This window comes from Leptonotus elevatus, chromosome 6 (assembly GCF_054856555.1).
Source record: "Leptonotus elevatus isolate MCC_2025b chromosome 6, RoL_Lele_1.0, whole genome shotgun sequence".
NCBI classification, from domain to species: domain Eukaryota; kingdom Metazoa; phylum Chordata; class Actinopteri; order Syngnathiformes; family Syngnathidae; genus Leptonotus; species Leptonotus elevatus.
In genome coordinates this window covers 4,070,871-4,089,769 of record NC_141244.1, presented here as the reverse complement: position 1 = coordinate 4,089,769, position 18,899 = coordinate 4,070,871, and the positions used below count along the sequence as shown (strand labels likewise).

The 18,899-nt window shown below is 38.7% G+C and overlaps 2 protein-coding genes across 5 annotated transcripts in view; one reads left to right on the top strand and one right to left on the bottom strand.

The window, feature by feature from the left end:
- The window catches only part of mroh1 (maestro heat-like repeat family member 1), a 58,088-nt gene extending 53,605 nt beyond the window's left edge, over positions 1 to 4,483 (top strand). For all 3 annotated transcript variants that reach the window (XM_086078398.1, XM_086078397.1, XM_086078399.1), the window contains 3 exons: positions 2,476 to 2,578; positions 2,671 to 2,736; positions 2,847 to 4,483. In XM_086078398.1, the coding sequence (XP_085934524.1) occupies positions 2,476 to 2,578; positions 2,671 to 2,736; positions 2,847 to 2,923 (246 nt within the window). In that variant the 3' untranslated portion in view covers positions 2,924 to 4,483. The remainder of the gene's footprint in view (positions 1 to 2,475; positions 2,579 to 2,670; positions 2,737 to 2,846) is intronic.
- A 1,343-nt stretch (positions 4,484 to 5,826) lies between these two features.
- Positions 5,827 to 13,266, bottom strand: LOC147171830 (cholecystokinin-like). Of its 2 annotated transcripts, XM_086077345.1 has the most exons (4): positions 12,478 to 13,266; positions 11,001 to 11,080; positions 9,790 to 9,976; positions 5,827 to 6,629 (listed from the first exon to the last, which is right to left on the bottom strand). In XM_086077345.1, exons 1-4 carry the CDS (start codon positions 12,716 to 12,718, stop codon positions 6,493 to 6,495), a joined length of 645 nt encoding a protein of 214 aa, XP_085933471.1. In that variant the 5' UTR covers positions 12,719 to 13,266; the 3' UTR covers positions 5,827 to 6,492. The 2 variants fall into 2 exon arrangements, with proteins under 2 accessions (XP_085933471.1, XP_085933472.1); XM_086077346.1 differs by lacking the exon at positions 12,478 to 13,266 and having other exon boundaries at positions 11,001 to 11,292.
- Positions 13,267 to 18,899: the final 5,633 nt, after the last annotated feature.

The following is an 18,899-nucleotide window of genomic DNA, read 5'->3' as shown; positions in this document are numbered from 1 at the left end:
GCCCCTTTAAGAAACATGCACATTCACGCACACACATTTGATTTTAAGTAACATTTCAATGAGCTGAACAGTTTAAAATTTAAACCATTGAAATCGGTCAAGAAATGTGGAAGTTCACCATAATCAACATCAACTAAAACATGCACATTCACGCACACACATTTGATTTTAAGTTGTGAGGAGACGTCACGCACCAACACTCCATTGATTTGTATAGGATTACGCTCACCTCAAACAAAAGCCTCTCGCGACTTAACAGTTGAAGATGCAGATTCCAGAAATGGCTCGTTAGAACGGCAAGGGTTTGGGGAACGCGAGCATGTTCTCAGATTTTTAATCGGATGAAAAATGACCAAATAAGAGCAGGTTGAAAACTTATGATTGATCGAAAATGAAGAGGGAAAAAACGGCGAAATTAACATGGAGGAGATAGGCGCCAAAGTCCGACTTCTCCTCGCTTAAAGTGAAAATAAAGGTACTAAATGACACCTTAGCCAAATAAAACTTAGTTCTTCAGAAAGCAGAGGCTTGTGGCTACAAAATGTGCGAATTTGATGTCTAGTGAGCAAAGATTGTGGCCATGGTGACGAGTTGAAGTGAAACTTTTGGAAATATATTTTTTGGTTCCCGTCACTGAAGCCTTAATTAGTCACACTCTAAATAGGCGACTTTTACCCTTTGCTCACTGTCTTTGAACCCGCACAGGGGGGAGAGCTTTCATTCCTTAATTTTTTTTTTGACACAGAGCTAAAGATGACAAAAATTACAACAAAATGAGCTAAAATTCATATCGGTCGGTCAACGTATGCGCGCGCAGCGTGTCTTGGAAAAAGGTGCTTGATTGGAGTTGATCTCTTTCGGTTTCCCATTCATTCCTATGGGACTTTATTTGGGACTTTTTTGGGAATAGCGTCGCCATGGTAACTGGGAATTCCTAGAAAAATAATAGCGCAGCGAGTCAGATCGAGCCGCATCGTTTGATACCTCATTTGTCCCGGTGCGATCTACGGTACGGGCTGCATTTTTGGTGAAAAATCTGTGGAATAATAAAAAATAAAAAAAATAAACCACTTTTTCTAGGATAGTAATATGTGCCTGCTTGCTCCGCAAGCAGCAGCGAAGCCGCTTAGCAGGCCCATAATAATAAACCCTTTTTCTAGGATAGTAATATGTGCCTGCTTGCTCCGCAAGCAGCAGCTTTGCTGCTGCTTGCTCCGCTTAGCAGGCCCATAACTAGAAAAATTCCCGCGGAAATTTTGAATGGGCCTGCTAACTCTTGCAACTCTTTTCAATGAGCAGTTTAAAATTTCAACCGTTGAAATCGCTCAAGAAATGTGGAAGTTATAATCAACTAAAAGTATTACTGCCCCTTTAAGAAACATGCACATTCACGCACATACATTTGATTTTAACTAACATTTCAATGAGCTGAACAGTTTAAAAATTCAACCATTGAAATCGCTCAAGAAATGTGCAAGTTAACCATAATCAAGATCAAATAAAGTATCTTACTGTCCCTTTAAGAAATATGCACATTCACGCACACACATTAGATTTTAACTAACATTTCAATGAGCTGAACAGTTTAAAATTTAAACCGTTGAAATAATAAACCCTTTTCTAGGGTGGATAGTAATATGTGCCTGCTTGCTCCGCTTAGCAGGCCCATAATAATAAACCCTTTTCTAGGGTGGATAGTAATATGTGCCTGCTTGCTCCGCTTAGCAGGCCCATAATTAAACCACTTTTTCTAGGATAGTAATATGTGCCTTCTGCTTCGCAGCAGGCCCATAATTACTAAAGTACTCAAATGTGGTCCAAGCGGGATTTGAACCCATGTACTCTGTAGTGGCAGGCACTTGCTCTAACCACTGATTTAACGTGACTTGTTTGAAATCCTTGCTAATGGTGTATTTATTTTGAAAGTGTCATCTAATGCTGAAAGCTTGCATGCATTTAATAATTTCAGCGAATATCACACTGTGTATCACTTAGCATAATGGTCATGGACATATTTGCAATGTACAGTCGAACTTGGGATTTGAACCCGTGACCTCCTTGTTACTGGAGAATGCACTTAAACCAACTGCACCACTCAGCAGTATCAGACCTGGTAATGATTATAAGTTGTATAATGTGGGCGTGGAAAGTGGGACTTATCAAAATGTCAATGTCAGTCCCATTGAAAATGAAAGGAGAAAAGTTGATATTTAACGTTAAATTGTGTGAATACAGTAAGTAATGTAAAATCAGACGATATATATACCCCGGGAGGCGTGAATTTTGAAGCAAGTTGAAATTTGAACGGTGTAAATCGGAAGTATTATGTGGGAGTTCTTACACTGACGCATTTCCGCATATGTTATTGTGATTATGATTCGGAAGGGCTTTCCAGATTTTGTGTGGGAGCATTGTTTACAATCAAGTTTTAAATAATGAGAATCGATCATGAAAATATGTTTGGTATTTTTGTAGATCCAAGACTTTCCAGGCATGCTGAACTTCTACCATATCTCCGTACTCCAGTTCTTCAAGAGCAACTGGTCTGAAGTCCGAGCAGGAGCTGCAATGTTCATAGGTATGGATGAGTCGTCCAGTCGCTGATCAATCGTCAACATTCTCTTGTTTTAACGTTTTTGAGGGAGCTGCTAAAATGTGTGCGTTTATCAGGGTTTCTGCTGGGGAATCTTCCAGAGGAGCATTACTCTCACCTCAACATGGGCAGCATTACTAAAGGTGAACCAACTTTGGCATATTCGAAATAGAATACAATATGTTGTTGCTTCACTGTACCTAAATATTTCTCTTGAATGTGCGTATGTATCTGTATGTATGTTAATCATCAGGCCTTGTGATGCTGCTCCAAGATCCCGACCCTGTGGTAAGAGTGAAGGCTGCGGAGGCCATGGGACATTTCCACTGATGCAAACATCCGCATGCCATTAAATTGCTGGCAAATGGTCGTCAACATGAATAAGTCCATAGTTTTTGAATCGGTCATGCAATTAGTCATGACTGTATGTATGTGTGTATATAGGACACAAAACCCCGCTATCTTCAAGCCATTAAAGAAGGCTTACTGTTTTAATGACCTCATACAGGTGAGACCACATTCGCATTGACAAACACCTGCACTTAAACACGCGTAGCTTTATTGACTGTGTTTTGACACTTCACTTCTGGTACAGAGAAAGTCATTTCTTGTTCTATTTTAGCAACCAAAGATTGTAGTTTGTAGCACAGGCATGGCAGTGACGTACTGTATACCTGTCACACACATGCATTTTTTTTTTACTGCACATGTAGAGAATTATGTTCATAAGAATAAACAAATTTTGTTTCTTTAAATATTGTCTAGATGACTCATATTTACAAATTGAAAAGTCGACTTTTTACATGAGACTTGGTGTTGGTCAAGTCTGTGTGGGTGAACTTTTCAATTAAATGTGTCAACATTGCTGATTGGGACCGCGTGTTTGAGCCGTGTCTTTGCTCTTATAAGACACAAGCAATATCCTGAGGATGATTAGACTATGATAGAGGATATTATCCTTTATCATAGTCTAAGCCATCATGTCCTGAATGCACCTCGCTGAGCTGTATTTTTCTTTTATTTTTCAAATCTTTTATTAAAGTGTTATTTTGGTACATGCCATCACTGTAACATAGCAGTCAAGACATTTGAAGTGCAATAAAATGTCACAATTCATAGAGGAAGGACTGTTTAATGTTGGAACAAGCCTGACTCTTTTGTGCCAAAATGTCTTTTTGAGAACAATTTTTTTTCGTTGTCTATGTCACAATGAATGTGTTTTAGTTTTTTTTTCTTCAGGCTTTTCAGGCAAGTCTCTCAGGCTTGTGAATATTTGATCAATTGAGGGTTGGGATAGGTAGAGAATTAAAGTAACCTTGTGAGGATAAGCGGTTAGGAAAATGGATGAATGGATAGTTCAGCTATTTCCTCCGTTTTCATATTTCTGTAGCACTTTAAGATTTGCAGTTTTTACCTTTAACAAAAATAACTTGATGAAGGAGCTGCGTTTTTACATTCCTATCCTAAAACCATGGCCAGCCACTTAGTCAGCTGAGTTTAGCCCTCCACAGTATAGCGTAATTATCAGTAATATAAAGTTAAGGCAAACAGCTGTCCCTGGACCTGTTTATTGTATTGTGATGCTAAATGAAGATGTGAAATCTTCAGACACTTTCTGTGTTAATGTAATTATAATGAGTCTTTGTTGTTATTTTAATTGTCAAATTATGCTGATATGGCTTTTCATGGTTACTATATTATGTGAATTTAGAACATTCAGCATTGTGTCTGTTGACTTTCTGTCTCTGCGTGTCACATGATGTCTTATTGCAAATGGCTCAATGTATGAATGTGGTGGAAAATAAAAGTTTACGTCACTGGTCATGTATCAACAGCCCAAGGTGGGAAGACACTGTGTAAATGAGGAAATAAAGACATGTATAAAAATAAGCTTGATTTGTTTTAATATTTCAAAAGCAAAATTATTATCTGCAGGAAACGCAATTGCATACATTAACTCTAGAATATAATAAGTGAACCGTCACCTTAAAAAGTGTGATCTTTATTATAATCAAAGCAGACGGGATATAGCCTAATTCATGTGATGTACCTGCAGTTTCATCGATATCCACATGGATGTGCCAAACAGCTATACAGTATATTTTTGTTTTGCACACTTTAAAACCAAATATTAAATCCATTCTGAGCTCAAGTTTTCTGAATATAATTGCACCATGTTATGTTCTCTACACTTTTGTTCACTATGTATGCGTTATCCCGCTTAAAAACAAGACCTTGATCTTAATGTTTTTTTTTGTTTTTAAGATTCTGGTAAAATAAAGGTTTTAATTCAAATACATGCAGGGATACGAGGAGGGCTTCAGAGAGAAAGAGACGAGCAAACAGTGCTGCGTAACTTATGACAGTGCCTTGCTAAAGGGTAGCACAACAACAGTAGCCAGCAAACACTCTCGAACCTGGCCCCCTCAGGCTTCGAAGCCCAACTCCTTACGGGTGAGTTAATGCAATCCTGATTTATAAGTTAAGCAATTAGACTTCCATGTCTCTGTTTAGATTTAACCGGTTTAATGTTGGCCTTGTGATTTTCAAAGTTCTGTCCATTAACTAATGATATATAAAGAGAAATGGAAAAGAGCAAGTCAACTATTCAAATAATTTCATTCATTGAAATTTGTATGTGATAGGGTGAGGACTAAAATGCTGGCAATTCTGAAATTACGTCACAAGTCAAAATGGCGGTCTTATGGTGCATTCGAGGAGAGTTTGAAGTTGGATATATTTACTTGGAGTGTCTCAGTTACACCCTTAAAGCATTTGAGGCAAATGTAAACAACAAATATGGCTGATTCCGATATTTTTTTTGTTATGGTAAACGCAGTCATTACAAATCACATTGTCACGTGAACATATGCCTTGCATTGACATTTGCCTCGAACGCTTTGAGGGCAGAACCGACACAATCCGAGTGGGAAAATTCAAAATTTTTACCTTCCCCAAATGCAGCATTTTCCCTCAATGAAACATGCTCTCTCCGCTCATTGAATAGCGTTAGACATTGGATCGTTGTAATTTCATTTGTGAGGATTATTTTGATTTTAAAATGTGATAAATGTATTCATGTTTATGTGCAGTGTATTTAATAAAACACCTGCTGCACTGTTTCAAGATGTGAAAAAGATAAATCAAATGAGAATAAGCTACTGCTGAAAATAGTCACACGTGACATTGAGAATGAATACAGTAAGAACCAATTTAGGACTAAGAGACAGTGATGACCACTATGACAAGTTGTTTTAATAGGAATATCATATTAATATACATCATATCTGCCTATTGAAAAAAAAATACAGATAAACTGGGTTTTTCATGTTTTATTTATGTAGTTTAGAAAGTGCTTATAATCTTAGCTTTAAGATTTGCAGTAGTATTTAGTCATTAAATGGCCGATGAATATACAGTTAAGACAAAATTATTCACACCCTGGCAACATTTGTAATGAACTTTTATTTGAGAAATGGTTTAGTGGCAAAAGACTGCCATATATAATTATATTTTCCCCCAAATGATTAATACTCTTTCTTAAAACAGACATAGCCTACCCAATGTTTTAAATGTTTACAATGTTCTAAATTGGGGATAAAAAAAAAATCAGGCATATGAATACTTTTCCAAAAATAGTTTTTGTTTTCATTACTAGGCCTAATTGTAACCCAATTTTTTTAGCATCTTTTGCCACTACCTTGTGTCATTTCCATCCAATTACCAAATACAAATTCACATATCATGCAAGAGTGTGAATAATTGGTTTTAACTGTACGATTGTATCACATTTGGCTACTTGAGCACTGTGAGTAGGACAAATATGGTGGGGGGTGCTTTTTATTTTTTGACAATGTTGACGACTAGCACTCTGCAAAGAAAGAAAGTAAGCTGTGCCTTTAGGAATAGTATAACGCCTCTGCGCTGCGCCTCCCAAAATCCATCCAGCCCTCGTAATCTCGGTCCTTTATCCTGTGCTCGGCTGCGAGACCGCTGGCTCTGCTTGCGATCGGTGATCTGCTTTGGTAGGGCATGCCTAGAAAAACCCGGGACAAACGTGAGTCAACATCACATCCTAGTGACTCGTGTCTACTTCTTATAACCTTTATTGAGCTGAGGCACATCTTTTACTTTTATTCGAAAAATCTCATGGCATAAGATCAAACATGTCAAAAAAAGGATATACTGTCAAATTGATCTAAATCTGATTAGTTGTATTAATTGAACCCAGGTTAATCATAACTTCTGCCACCTAGGGAAGACCATTTAATTAATTCTACCTACCACTATATGTCGCCCGCATAGATAGATGGACATCACTTCTAGTGAATAAATAATTTTTGGACTAATTAAGTCACAATGATGTGCCACAGTAGTGTATGTGAATCACTACTCTAAAGTTTCCACAGGTGTGAATGTGGGTGTGATCGGTTGATTGTCTATTAAAGGATCACTTTGGGTTCCACCATTTCTCTGCCACAAATTGAAAATACATTGTTCATATTCTTGATTCCCTACTCACAAATTCACCTCTGACATCATTCTGAAATCAGATTTATTGACCAAGTATGTAAAAACACACAAAGAATTTATCTTCACAGTCACAGCCCGTCAAACAGGAAAAATAACACTGACCAACAGAAGGAGAATGAGAAGCCTGGTGGCAGAGGCTATTCTAGGATCAGAGGTTTAGGGGTGCTATAAAGACGTTCTAGCGGTGCTTGGTTGCTACAAAAAGAGCGGGGGGGGGGGGTATAGTTGGGTGTGGTTTTGGGGTACTACCTGCTCCCAAAAAATGCATGGGAAGTCAATGAGTAAACCAAATCTAATAAACATTATGCAAAGGAGAAAAGGACTATAATAGTAAAATATAAATATATCCTAACTCTAATTTATGGGGAAGGGTACTCTTTTTGATACAACAGCTCCTCTCGATACGCATTGACAGTATGTATGTTTTTGGAGTAAACCAGCTCCCCACAGTTTACAGTGAGAACACAAATGGGCCTTGGACTTGTTTGTTTTTTGACTATATATTGCTTGTGTACTTTGTTAGAAAAAAGAATATATACATTAACATTCACATAATTTTTTTTTAAAAATGCGCTTGAATCTGCAAAATAATATTGCATGTACAAGTCTGTGTATTGGTGAAGTGCAGACACAATATAAAACATTTTAACAAAACAAATTGACTTTAGCACTGTTTGTCTCTGCCTTTTTACATTTTGTCTTTAATACAAATATATAAATAAAAAATACACTACAAAATGGAGGTTTTGTTTGCAATCTTGTGTCCATGACTTTCTCCATGAGGCGACTTTCTTTCTTTGCAGATACACACATGCAAGCACGCCACACACATTAGTTAATATAACCAATAGCAGCACAAAAGAGACATTAATATTAATACTTGTTTCCCTCATTCCATTTAAAAATGACACTGATGGGTATAAGCCTTCATTCTGACCACCAGCAACGTTTCCTAGCTTTGGGGGAAACTTCAGCTAACTAACTAACTAACTAACTAACTAACTAACTACCTACCTACCAAGTAGCATGACTACAACAGCACACACACACACACACACACACACACACACACACACACACACACACACACACACACACACACACACACACACACACACACACACACACAAAGCCGACGAGTAATGAAAAAAAATGTGTTGGTAGAGTAATAAACCTTTCACATATGCTGGTGGAAGTAAGGAATTTACAGTTTCACTCGACGAGGGAGGAAACGCTGGAGGACGATCAGCGTGCTCTGCTTGTACACAACGTCGCAACAGCGGGGGGTGGGAGGGAGCGTAGGGCTTACGTGGATTAAACCTTTTTTTTTTTTATTAAATAGGGTTGTACTGTATTTTTGTTGTTTAAATATTAATTTTAAACTCTATGGTTTATATACATACTATATACTTTTTTAGCTTGTTAAAAAGAATACACAGTAAAAATATACCTATATACTCTAAATTGTTGGGGGTGCTATTGTTCACACACTGCTGAAGCACCCCCCAAAAAGGGATAAATACGTATCTGCCTGGTGGTTCACTATTTAGTGGCCCACATTTCTTAAATTGGGGGGGAAGAAAACATGAGGAAGGTTGGAGGGGGAAAACAAGGCCAAATATGCACTCCCTTACTCACCTATTTACTGTTTTTATGCAAAAGCCCTGTCCAAAATTAAAGTAGTGCTTTGGTTCCATGTTTTGCCATTTTGTTGCTGATAAATTACGCTGAATGAATGAGAGAAGCCTCATTAAGTCAGACCACAACCCTGTCTAGAAAAAAGGTGCTGCCATCGGGGGCAGTGTGATGCCATGCATCCATGGCGTACACACTTAATGTGAGTACAGAAGAAATTTGCGATTTAATTCTATTAAGATAACTCGTTTTTCACACATTGGGAAGAATTTGTGCCTTTGCGTAGTGTTATCTCAAAATTTGTGTGTGGATATTCATTATTTGAAGGAAAAACACTCAAAAGTCGATGCTAACTTCCTGTTATCATTTTAATAAAATCCTCCCTTCGCTTTTAGCATTAGTGCTAGGCTAGCGATGTTTTAAAAATGAAGCATGTTTTGTATTTATTTAAATATAAAGTGGATGTAATTCTTAACGTAGTGTGTTTATTAACTGTCATTAAACAGTTTAAAGGACACTTAGGGACAACGGAATAACCAGAAAAACATACGCTACACACTAGTGCTAATGCCACGCAAGTAAAATGGTGCATTCAGGGTACTTTCACAGCGTCGGAAACTTTGGATTTCGTCGATTCTAACGTTTTAAGGGGAAAATAATCGGCCATTTGGCCGAATTGGCCGATTGTTTTGGCCTATGTTTGAAGGCCAATAATCATCCAATTATAAACGGCGGCCGATTAATCGATCAGGCCCTAGATAATGTCTATAAAGCAGGCTAACAAATCAAGCATCATGATAACTAAGATAAATTACAGGGGATAATGAGAAGAAAATAAGGAAGGGATAAAAAGAAAAAGCTAAAACAGACGGAAAGATCAATGCTGATAATAGATTGAAGGCAGAGCAAACTAGAGTGAGGCGGCAATTGCCAGATGGTGGGACTGCAGCACAGCATGATTGGATGTCGGGGACGCTCGTATATCCTCTCGGTTACTCGTCACGCTCGCCAAGCGCATCGTCACACACCTTTCCTGGAGATGAGTCTGACCAGGAGCTGGCTCAAGGTGTCGAAAGCCGCCGCGTCTTCCGGGAGTTGGTTGTAGGTGGCCAGCTGCGCCGAGGGGAGTGCTCCAGCAGAGCGGGCCTGGCGCGTGTGGTTGTACGGCGGGCCACCCGACACCACGGCCTTGCCATCAGATCTGTCGAGGGTCATCTGAAGATAAGATAGGCGCATCTCTAAATTATTCGTAGAAATATTTGATTTGTGTGCTGTCTCATTTTTAATGCAACTGACCGAGGTGTGTCCAAGCCTTTGTTCTGTGCTGGTCTGTGTGAGGGCCACACAAATTACATTGACTAATGTGGTGCAAAAAGCAGACAAAAAAAATCCGAAGCCATAATACACTGTAAAAAATAAATACAATTATATTAAAAAATCTAGGTTTTTTTTTCACTCAGAAATTCTAAGTTTATTTTACAAGGAGAGTTTTGAGGACATGTAACAGTTAATTAAAAAAAAAAGAAAAGAAGCTAATCCTAGCTAAACTCAAGCATTGAGGAACGAACCCACAACCTTCAGATTCGGAGACAGCTACTCTACCACCTGAGCCATGAAATTCCTATTGTGTGTTAGTATATTGATGGTGTCAGGCGGAATCCTTGTACCTTGAAGATTCCCGTTTTTGGTCTTATTTTGGACACACTAGTAATGCAGTATTGTGGCAAACAGCAAGAGTGGCATTATTTAGGTGGTAGAGTGGCTGTCTACCAAGCTGAAGGTCATGAGTTCGTTCCTCAACGCTTGAGTAACTTTTTTCTTTAAAAAAAAAAATTGGCAACAATTTTTTCAAAACTTTCCTTGTAAAATTTACTTCGAATTTCTGGGTGAAAAAAAATCAAGTAAATATTACTCTCTCTTTTTTTTTCTTTTTTTTTTACAGTGGTGTGTTTATTCATAGACCTTAACTCTTGACATATAAACGGAAATAATTTCCCTTGTAGACATCATGTAAGCAACACACCTGCTGGCGTGTGTGTGTAAGAGTGTGTGTTCATTGTCATTCTATTCCTGCATGGAGCAACTCTTAACAAGCAACCATTTTTGGAGGATGGATTTTTCCCTTGTAGACATAATATGACTGCCACATAAAGCAAAGCAAAATACCCCAAGTCATAATAATACAGCTGCTCTTCTGTGTGTGCGTGTGCGTGTGTGTGTTTGTGTGTGTGTTACTTACAAGGGATTGGGTGGGGAGACTCAGGGAGACCTTGGACAGGGCAGCCAGAAAAACGACCACGTAGATACCTACATTCATGCCTGCAGTCATAAGTGAGGGTAAAATGATTAACAGTTCCAATACTCGAGTACTTTTCTAGCTGTCTGCTCCTTAAACAAATGTATGCTCCCTATAGGTGAGAGCATAAGGCCAACAATCATAACTTAATTTGATGTGAAAGGAAAAAGATCTTAATGCCGTGCAAGAACAATGAGGCCGTCATATTGTACGCACACACAAACACACCCCCCCCCCCCACACACACTCACGCATGTTGGATTTACATGTCTAGTGGGGATATCTTATTGACATAATGCATTTCCTAGATCCTTACCCTAACCCCGATCATCAAAAATTATTGCCTACTCCCATTCCTTACCCTAACCTCAAACATAACCCAATTCAAACCTAAACTCTAAAACCAAGTTTTGACCCTCAAAAAGAGGTTTGGACGCATGGGGACCACCAAAATGTCTCCACAATAACACATGGTACCCACAATGCTAGTAAAAACCCAGAAAATGGTCCTCATGATGTGATATAAACCCGCGCGCACACCCACCCACACACACACACACACGCACACACACGCTGAATGTAAACTGCAGTGTGAGCAGAATCCCAATTTAAAATTTCTTATTTTATTTGTATGTTGTTTGCATTAGTCTATATTTGTCATGTCACCCCTCACAGGGATAAGTTTGTAAAGTACTTAATCAATCAAAAAATAATCTTTAACATATGAAGTATGAAGTAACAATAGCTGTAAGCTACAGATTTATTGGGTCCAGATCTTTGAAATAAATGACCCTTAAAATCATAATATCAGATTTTGTGCACTCCAAACATTGTATACATCTAATATAAATCAAATCAAATATGACATAAATCTTTCTTAAAATCATTAATTGAGCCATGTCTTTCCTTTTTGGCACAATATGGCTGATTTAAATAGTCATTCTTTTCATGCTAATATTATTCCTTTGTCACACATTTATTATTCAAACGGTTGTTAAGGATGAGCTGCAATGTGTTCAAGTTGTCTTCGCTTTTCGCTTCCTCTCTCCTTTCAAGGCTTTTTACCAGAATTATGCGTTTTAACAACAACTCCGGGGAAGTTAATGTGATGTACAACATTGGACAATCATTAACAATTCATTAGATGGGATTAATAGTTAATGGATTATTTGAAATGATGATGTTAAATATTTCCTCTAGTTGGAATGCTACAGTGACACTTTGTGAATCTTATTTTTTAACTCATTGTCACATTCAAGGATCCAGCATACCTCTTTATATATACTGTCAAATAGAGTGACACTTAAGATCAAATAAAAAAAAAATACAGACCAATGCATACTAACTCATTTAAGAATAGCTGACATAAATCATTGAAAGCCTGAAACTAAGACAAATTAAGAATTTTTCTGATACTTACCTGCAGCCATGTGTGCTGACGAGGACGTTGTCAAGAGGTTTGCTTCAGTTGTGAGTGCATGAGGGAGACGATGCATGCAATATTTTATACTCACAGGAAGGGGTGGGGCCTGGGCGGTAGGAGGGGCCTTTCTGGCACCGAAACTGAAGCCGGTGATGAATGTGAACATGCAAAATGGCTTTGACGTGCACTTACAGACTAAGAGCACATGAGCTTGAGACAACACAAACATAAACAGCATATATCACATCTTCGCGTCACGCTTCAATCTGTTTTCCTCCAAATCTTTGTCGTAGTGCACTTTGGTGCCATTTCAATTTCAGTGAGGCCAACGAGGCTACGGCCAATGAAACTCACAGGAATTGTTGACATGCCAGGTCACCTCTGTGTCATAAACCAAACATATTTTTATATTTCTCTGGTGAACTCGTGTTTACCAGTGATTAAAGTTCACACCAAATGAGACCAAAGAGAATCCTAATGTCATCCTCACTTTTTCTCGTGTCGGATGCTCACAGAGATTGTCTCAAATGAGCACTGTGTCAAATGTTTAATAACACTCTAAAAATGATGGTTGGTAATGTTTTGCTGATTCTATAGCGTTTGTCTTCATTAGGGTGAGCTGAAGCTTATAACTGATTATGGGTGAGAGGCAACCAACCATTCATCCGTTGTCTACGGTACTTTTCCTTAAGCACCCCTATATTAAATCCCAGCACCCCTAAAATTTAAGAAAGTATTTGTTTTATTTTCACTCCCAGCCATTTTCACTGAAGCGACCCCCTTCGCTCCCGGTTGTTTTACTGGATTTTGACAGATTTTTCAAGGCCCACAGAATATTGTGTTCTATTGCTATAAAAACATGGAACCTACCAAAAGAAAGATTCAATTCTCTTCTTTCATCAGGAAGTTTGTATCCGTTTCCGTTTTGCAGCAGTTAGCATTAGAATATAGTTTCATCATTATTCACAAATCTGTTTAAAACAGTGGGGGAAAGAGCTTTTTGCAACATGGCCCTGGTTGATCTCTCATACTCTGCTGCCACCTGCTGGCCCTTTTTTGTAATAACTACCATTGCTTTAAGAGACCTCTTCAGGCTGCATCAAAGCCTTCTGTATGCTCTAGCATACAGACTACATCTATCATGGAAAGCTTTTTACAATGTCGCACCAGATGATGGTCGCTCCACATAATATTTTCCAGAGGTGGGCATTCCGTCACTATTGACCATCAACCCGTCAATGATGGACACCCATTTTGTTGACGATTGATGGCAAACTTAAAATTTTTTGATGAACTAAGCATTGACGGAAGGTGTTTTTTTGTCAATCCATCAATAAATTCAACAATCCGTCAATGACGGACGTCCCATTTTGCCGACGGATCGACAAATGACGATTCACGGATGCCCACTTTGAATGGCGGAAACATTGGCGCTTGACGCTCATTTTGCTTCGACAAATGACGGATTGACGGTTTGGCTTGAAATATTGACGGATTGACGATGACGAAGGGTGTCCCGAGTCCCGACAGTTGATGATTGCCAAATGACGGACACTCAAAATTCATTGATGCACCCACCTCTGATATTTTCAACTTAAATCAACTTAAGAGGCTAACAATTAGCCATCTAAACAAAACAGCTAGCTAGCCACACAAGTAAAATCATAATGAAAAAATATATTTGTTGGACAGGATTAATCAATTTTTTTCAGTTCACACCACCTGATGTCCAAATGTGACTATATAAAACTCAAAGTAACTTTATTTGTATTTTTTTACATAGTTGTGAGGGAGACAGTACAAACCTGACTGCTGCCCCACGTGTTCTTGACTTTCTATAAATGTATTTCAAATTAATTTCAAAGTTATTTGTTTTTGGTCGCACCACATGAAAATTCCTAAAATGGGCATCATCGGACCTCAATACTGTATTTTTGGTCTCTTGAGGTCTCCCTGATTTGTTGGAATTTAGATGTTTCTGGGGTTGGTGAAGAACTCTGGTTGGTGGCCCAGTGGATGGTGTCTGGTCGGTGCTGGTCACTTTCCTTTGTTTTCTTTGGTCCTTCCTCGGGTCTCCTGACGAAGGTGTTCGGTTTAGGTGAACGGTATGGGATTTTTTTAATAGGGTTTTGGTGAACTAACGAATACACACACACTCGCACGCACGCACGCATATACACATACTCACCCACATACAAAATAATAATTAAAAAAAGAAGAAGAAAAAAACGAGAAAAAAAAAGAGAGCAATGATGATGACATTACAGAATGAACAATACTGAGCTCTTTAAAAAAGGAAAAAAAAATCCTAAAATGGGCATCATCGGACCCCAATACTGTATTTTAACCCCCCACCCTTCTTAACTTCGACCACAGTACCGTACCAAGTCTGACACTCAATTATCATTTCCAGTCCTCATTGATGCTGAATTTAATTGTAGCTCACTGTTTTATGTTGTTAAGTAGGAACTAGCTGACCTTTGTTTTTAAGGTAGGAAAGATTTCAGGTGGTCCGAGACAACACTGTCCTCTGTTTGAATTGGAATGTGAGAAGCTAGCTGTTATGTCCTGACCTGTGTGTGTCTTATTGATGCTGCATTCGAGGATGGTCGGAAGTCGAATATATCAGAGTTGTTTTCCCCCAGTTCGGACGTGGAAGTGTTCGAAACAACCAAAATGGCGTATAGTGGTAAATAGTTTTTTTTAATTTTGGTCCTCAAAACTAATTTTGACCTCCAGCAAACTTACAATTTTGCTTGATTTATTTTTTTAATCTTATTTCATAATCATTCTATAGTTCAGTAGTTCACCGTATAATTTCAGGCAGGGAGTTAGCGGCATACTGTCACGTACGTTGTCTTACGTGAAGTTATGTCGAATATTTATGAATGAAGAAAGCTATCTAGTTTTATACTTGATTAAATTGTGTTTTACCATTCACGGTGTGTTTCCAAAGGGGTCGCCATTGTAGAGTGACGTCACTTGTAGTCCGTCTTTTTTTTTCAACTTTGCAAGTGGAATTTCCGAGTGAAAGGGGGCGTTCCGGCACACACTTCCCGGTTTGAAATCGGAAAAGTCCAACTTCCGACCATGCTCGAATGCAGCATAATAACGCCAAGGTGCTACTGACAAGCTAATTGATTGGATGCCCATGAACAAAAAGTGTAATGCTTCTCCTTCATAACTGAGAGAATGAAATTGTGTTCAACTGTACAAAACGTTTAAATTTATCTTGCCTGGCCTGGAGCTCAGCACCCCTAAACCTCTGATGATCGAATCGCTACTGACTGGACTCATTCAAAATGAGTTGTGCTTTGCTATAGTAAAGAAATTCAATTGTGTACATACAAATTGTGCCAGGGTCATAAGAAAAAACCCATTGATTTGACAAATGTAATGTAACAGCTGAATACTTTTTTCATGAAGCAAAGCACTTGAATGCACTGCAACCTTCAGCGTCAAAGAGCCCTTTGACATTCGTTGTTCTTGTTGAGAGAGAATGTGAAGATACTGTACATGTGGTGGCAGAAAGCAAACACGACATCATAAGTGTGTTTACTGGAAAAATGCTGCTTGTCCTTCATACTTTAATGGTGAAAGCCGCACACTGTAGGTTACGGTGGTGTCTTAGTAATATTATAATGTGTGGTTTTTAAAAGCTTTCAATTGACTGGTCGAGCTGGAGTATCAATCAATGCCTGACATCTTTTTTCACAGCATTCAGAGTTGCCTTATACTATTGTCATCCAAATGTATACAAATCATTTTTTATGCCTATATGATTAGTAAATTTTTTATCCCAGTCAACGGTTGACCTTCTCGTTTAGAGCATGTGCAAGAAAACAAAAACTCAATCTCTGATATATAATTGCTTACTGATTGCAACATTTCATTTCAGTTGCAGAGCAATTAAAAACAAGTCATTGTAGACTTGAGAACTCACGTCGGTCCTTGACTTTGTATTCCTCGCTTATCAGTCGATGCTGGAGCCATGCACATCTTTTCTTTCCTTTGTTTGTGCTATCTTTTTAAGTTTATGAACTGTCAAATTTGAAGCTCACTGGGGATATTCGCTGGCCCTCTGGCTTAACTTATTTAAGCAGCATCTGACCTGAAGAGGTAGCTTAAAGCAAAGGTAGTTATTACAAAAAATGGCCAGGAGGTGGCAGCAGATTATATGACATAGGTGTCAAACTCTGGTCCTCGAGGGCCACTGTCTTGCTGGTTTTGGAGGTTTCCCTCTTCCAACACAAGCTGATTCCAATCAGCAGGATCCTTATCAGGCTTATGCAGAGCTTGCTGATGAGCTGATCATATATCAGCTGTGTTGCAGAAGGGAAACATCTAAAACCTGCAGGATTACGGCCCTCGAGGACCGGAGTTTGACACCTATGGTATAAGATATCAATCAGGGCCATGTTGCAACAAGCTGTTTTCCCCAGTGTTTTCAACAGGTTTGTGAATAATGATAAACCTTGCTAATTGCTGCAAAAATGAAAACAGATACAAATATTTTTCTTGGTAAAAGAAGAGACTCTAATCATTATTTTGGTATGTTCCATGTTTTGATAGCAATAGAACACAATATTCTGTGGGCCTTGCAAAATCAGTCAAAATCCAGTAAAACAGCCAGGAGCAAAGGGAGTTGCTTCAGTGAAAATGGCTGGAAGTGAATGTTAATATGCTGTTGTTCACCAGAAAAAAAGGACTATTTTATTGCTCACCTCATAAAATGTCCCCCTTTTTTAAAACTGAATATATCATGGATGTTGCCCTTAATGGTATTGTCACAAAATTATGACTTTATGCCTTCTATATCTTTTCCCTCTGAAAATTACAGCTTTATTTTCATATTTTTTATTGTATTCTCGCAGTTTGTGTGTGTGTTTGAATGTGTGTAATACTGTTGCGAGACACCAAGGATCAGCCACTTTTCTAGTTGTGTGATCAGAACTAAATCCTTTTCAAACGTGTAGTAGATGTGACTGTGTGTATGATCCTACTACTCAGGTATGCTAATGATGCTAAGATTAGTTGGATCTTCCTGTCATGTGCAACTGCTCTCATTCAACTATGCTGTCAATGGCACCTGTCTTAATGGCACCAACTTTGTTCCACCACTTTTTTCATCCCATCTGGTTATCTGTTCTAGGCTACTCTAAGACTCAATCATGAGCATTTAGCTCAGTTCTCACAATTAAGAGGACATCCATCAGTATATTTTCTATGTCCTCATTCGGTCGTGGACAAGTTAGAGTCTATTTCAGTTGACTTTAGACAAGAGGCAGGTTACTACCTGGACTAGTCTTCTTGCAGTTCCTTATAAACGTCTTTTGTGTACACCGTTCTCATGCATGGACTTAAAGGGGAAGTCAACCCCCCCAAAAATTCTTGGCAATAATATGTTCTATGCAGCCCCACTAGTCTAAACACGGTACTCTGGTTAATATTGCGTTAGTGGAATATGAGTTAAGCAGAAAAATCCAGCAGTATTTACCAATATCAGAAGGCGGCCATTTTGCCACTTGCTGTCGAGTGAAAATGCCATCACAGTTGCTCAGGTCTCAGGTAACAACCAATCGCAGCTCAGCTTCAGAAAACAGGTGAGCTGTGATTAGTCGTTGCCTGAGCACTGTGAACTGTGATGTCATCTTCAGTCGACAGCAAATGGCAAAATGGCCGCCCCCTGAGATGGATAAAAACGTCTGGATTTTGCTTCATAACTCATATTTCACAAATGTAATATTAATAAGAATCTCATGTTTAGACTAATGAGGTCACATATAACGAGGCATGGGGAGTAACGGAATACATGTACCGCCGTTATGTAATCAGATTCCCTTACAGTTACAGGAAAAAACATGTAATCAGATTACAGGTACATTTATTAAAAATGGGGATTACTTTGAGGAGTACAATTTCTACGATTAGAGAGAGAGAGAGAGATAGAGAGAGAGAGAGAGAGAGAGAGAGAGAGAGAGAGAGAGAGAGAGAGAGAGAGAGAGAGAGAGAGAGAGAGAGAGAGAGAGAGCGTGCACGTCCGCGCAAGTGGGTCCGTTGCTACATGTCGGGGAGGTGGGGCCAAACGAACTGACTTGTCGTGTCCTCCACACGCGGGCATTTTGAAAAAGCTTCACGGACGAGAGGAGGAAATGCCGACAAGTATTCAATGGAACTTACTCGGAGCGAAAGTTTGAGCTGAGAGCCCAGCGGCATGCTACGCGCTGTAGCTTCTTGCTAGCTATCCCGCTAACCTACAACCATCATTTGTTACACCTTCCAAACTAACCTTCCTCCCACCAATTCACTATTTAAACATCATACACAACATATATATGGCTAAACTTGTGACTGGGATAAAAGTTAATTTTGCAGTTGATGTCACATATCTATCTATCTATCTATCTATCTATCTATCT

Coding starts and splice junctions, on each gene's coding strand:
- LOC147171830 (XM_086077345.1), bottom strand. CDS start 12,718: ATGCTGTTTATGTTTGTGTTGTCTCAAGCTCATGTGCTCTTAGTCTGT. Junction 11,081..12,477: donor GTCAGCACACATGGCTGCAG/GTAAGTATCAGA, acceptor TTATGACTGCAG/GCATGAATGTAGGTATCTAC. Junction 9,977..11,000: donor GTCTCCCCACCCAATCCCTT/GTAAGTAACACA, acceptor TCTTATCTTCAG/ATGACCCTCGACAGATCTGA.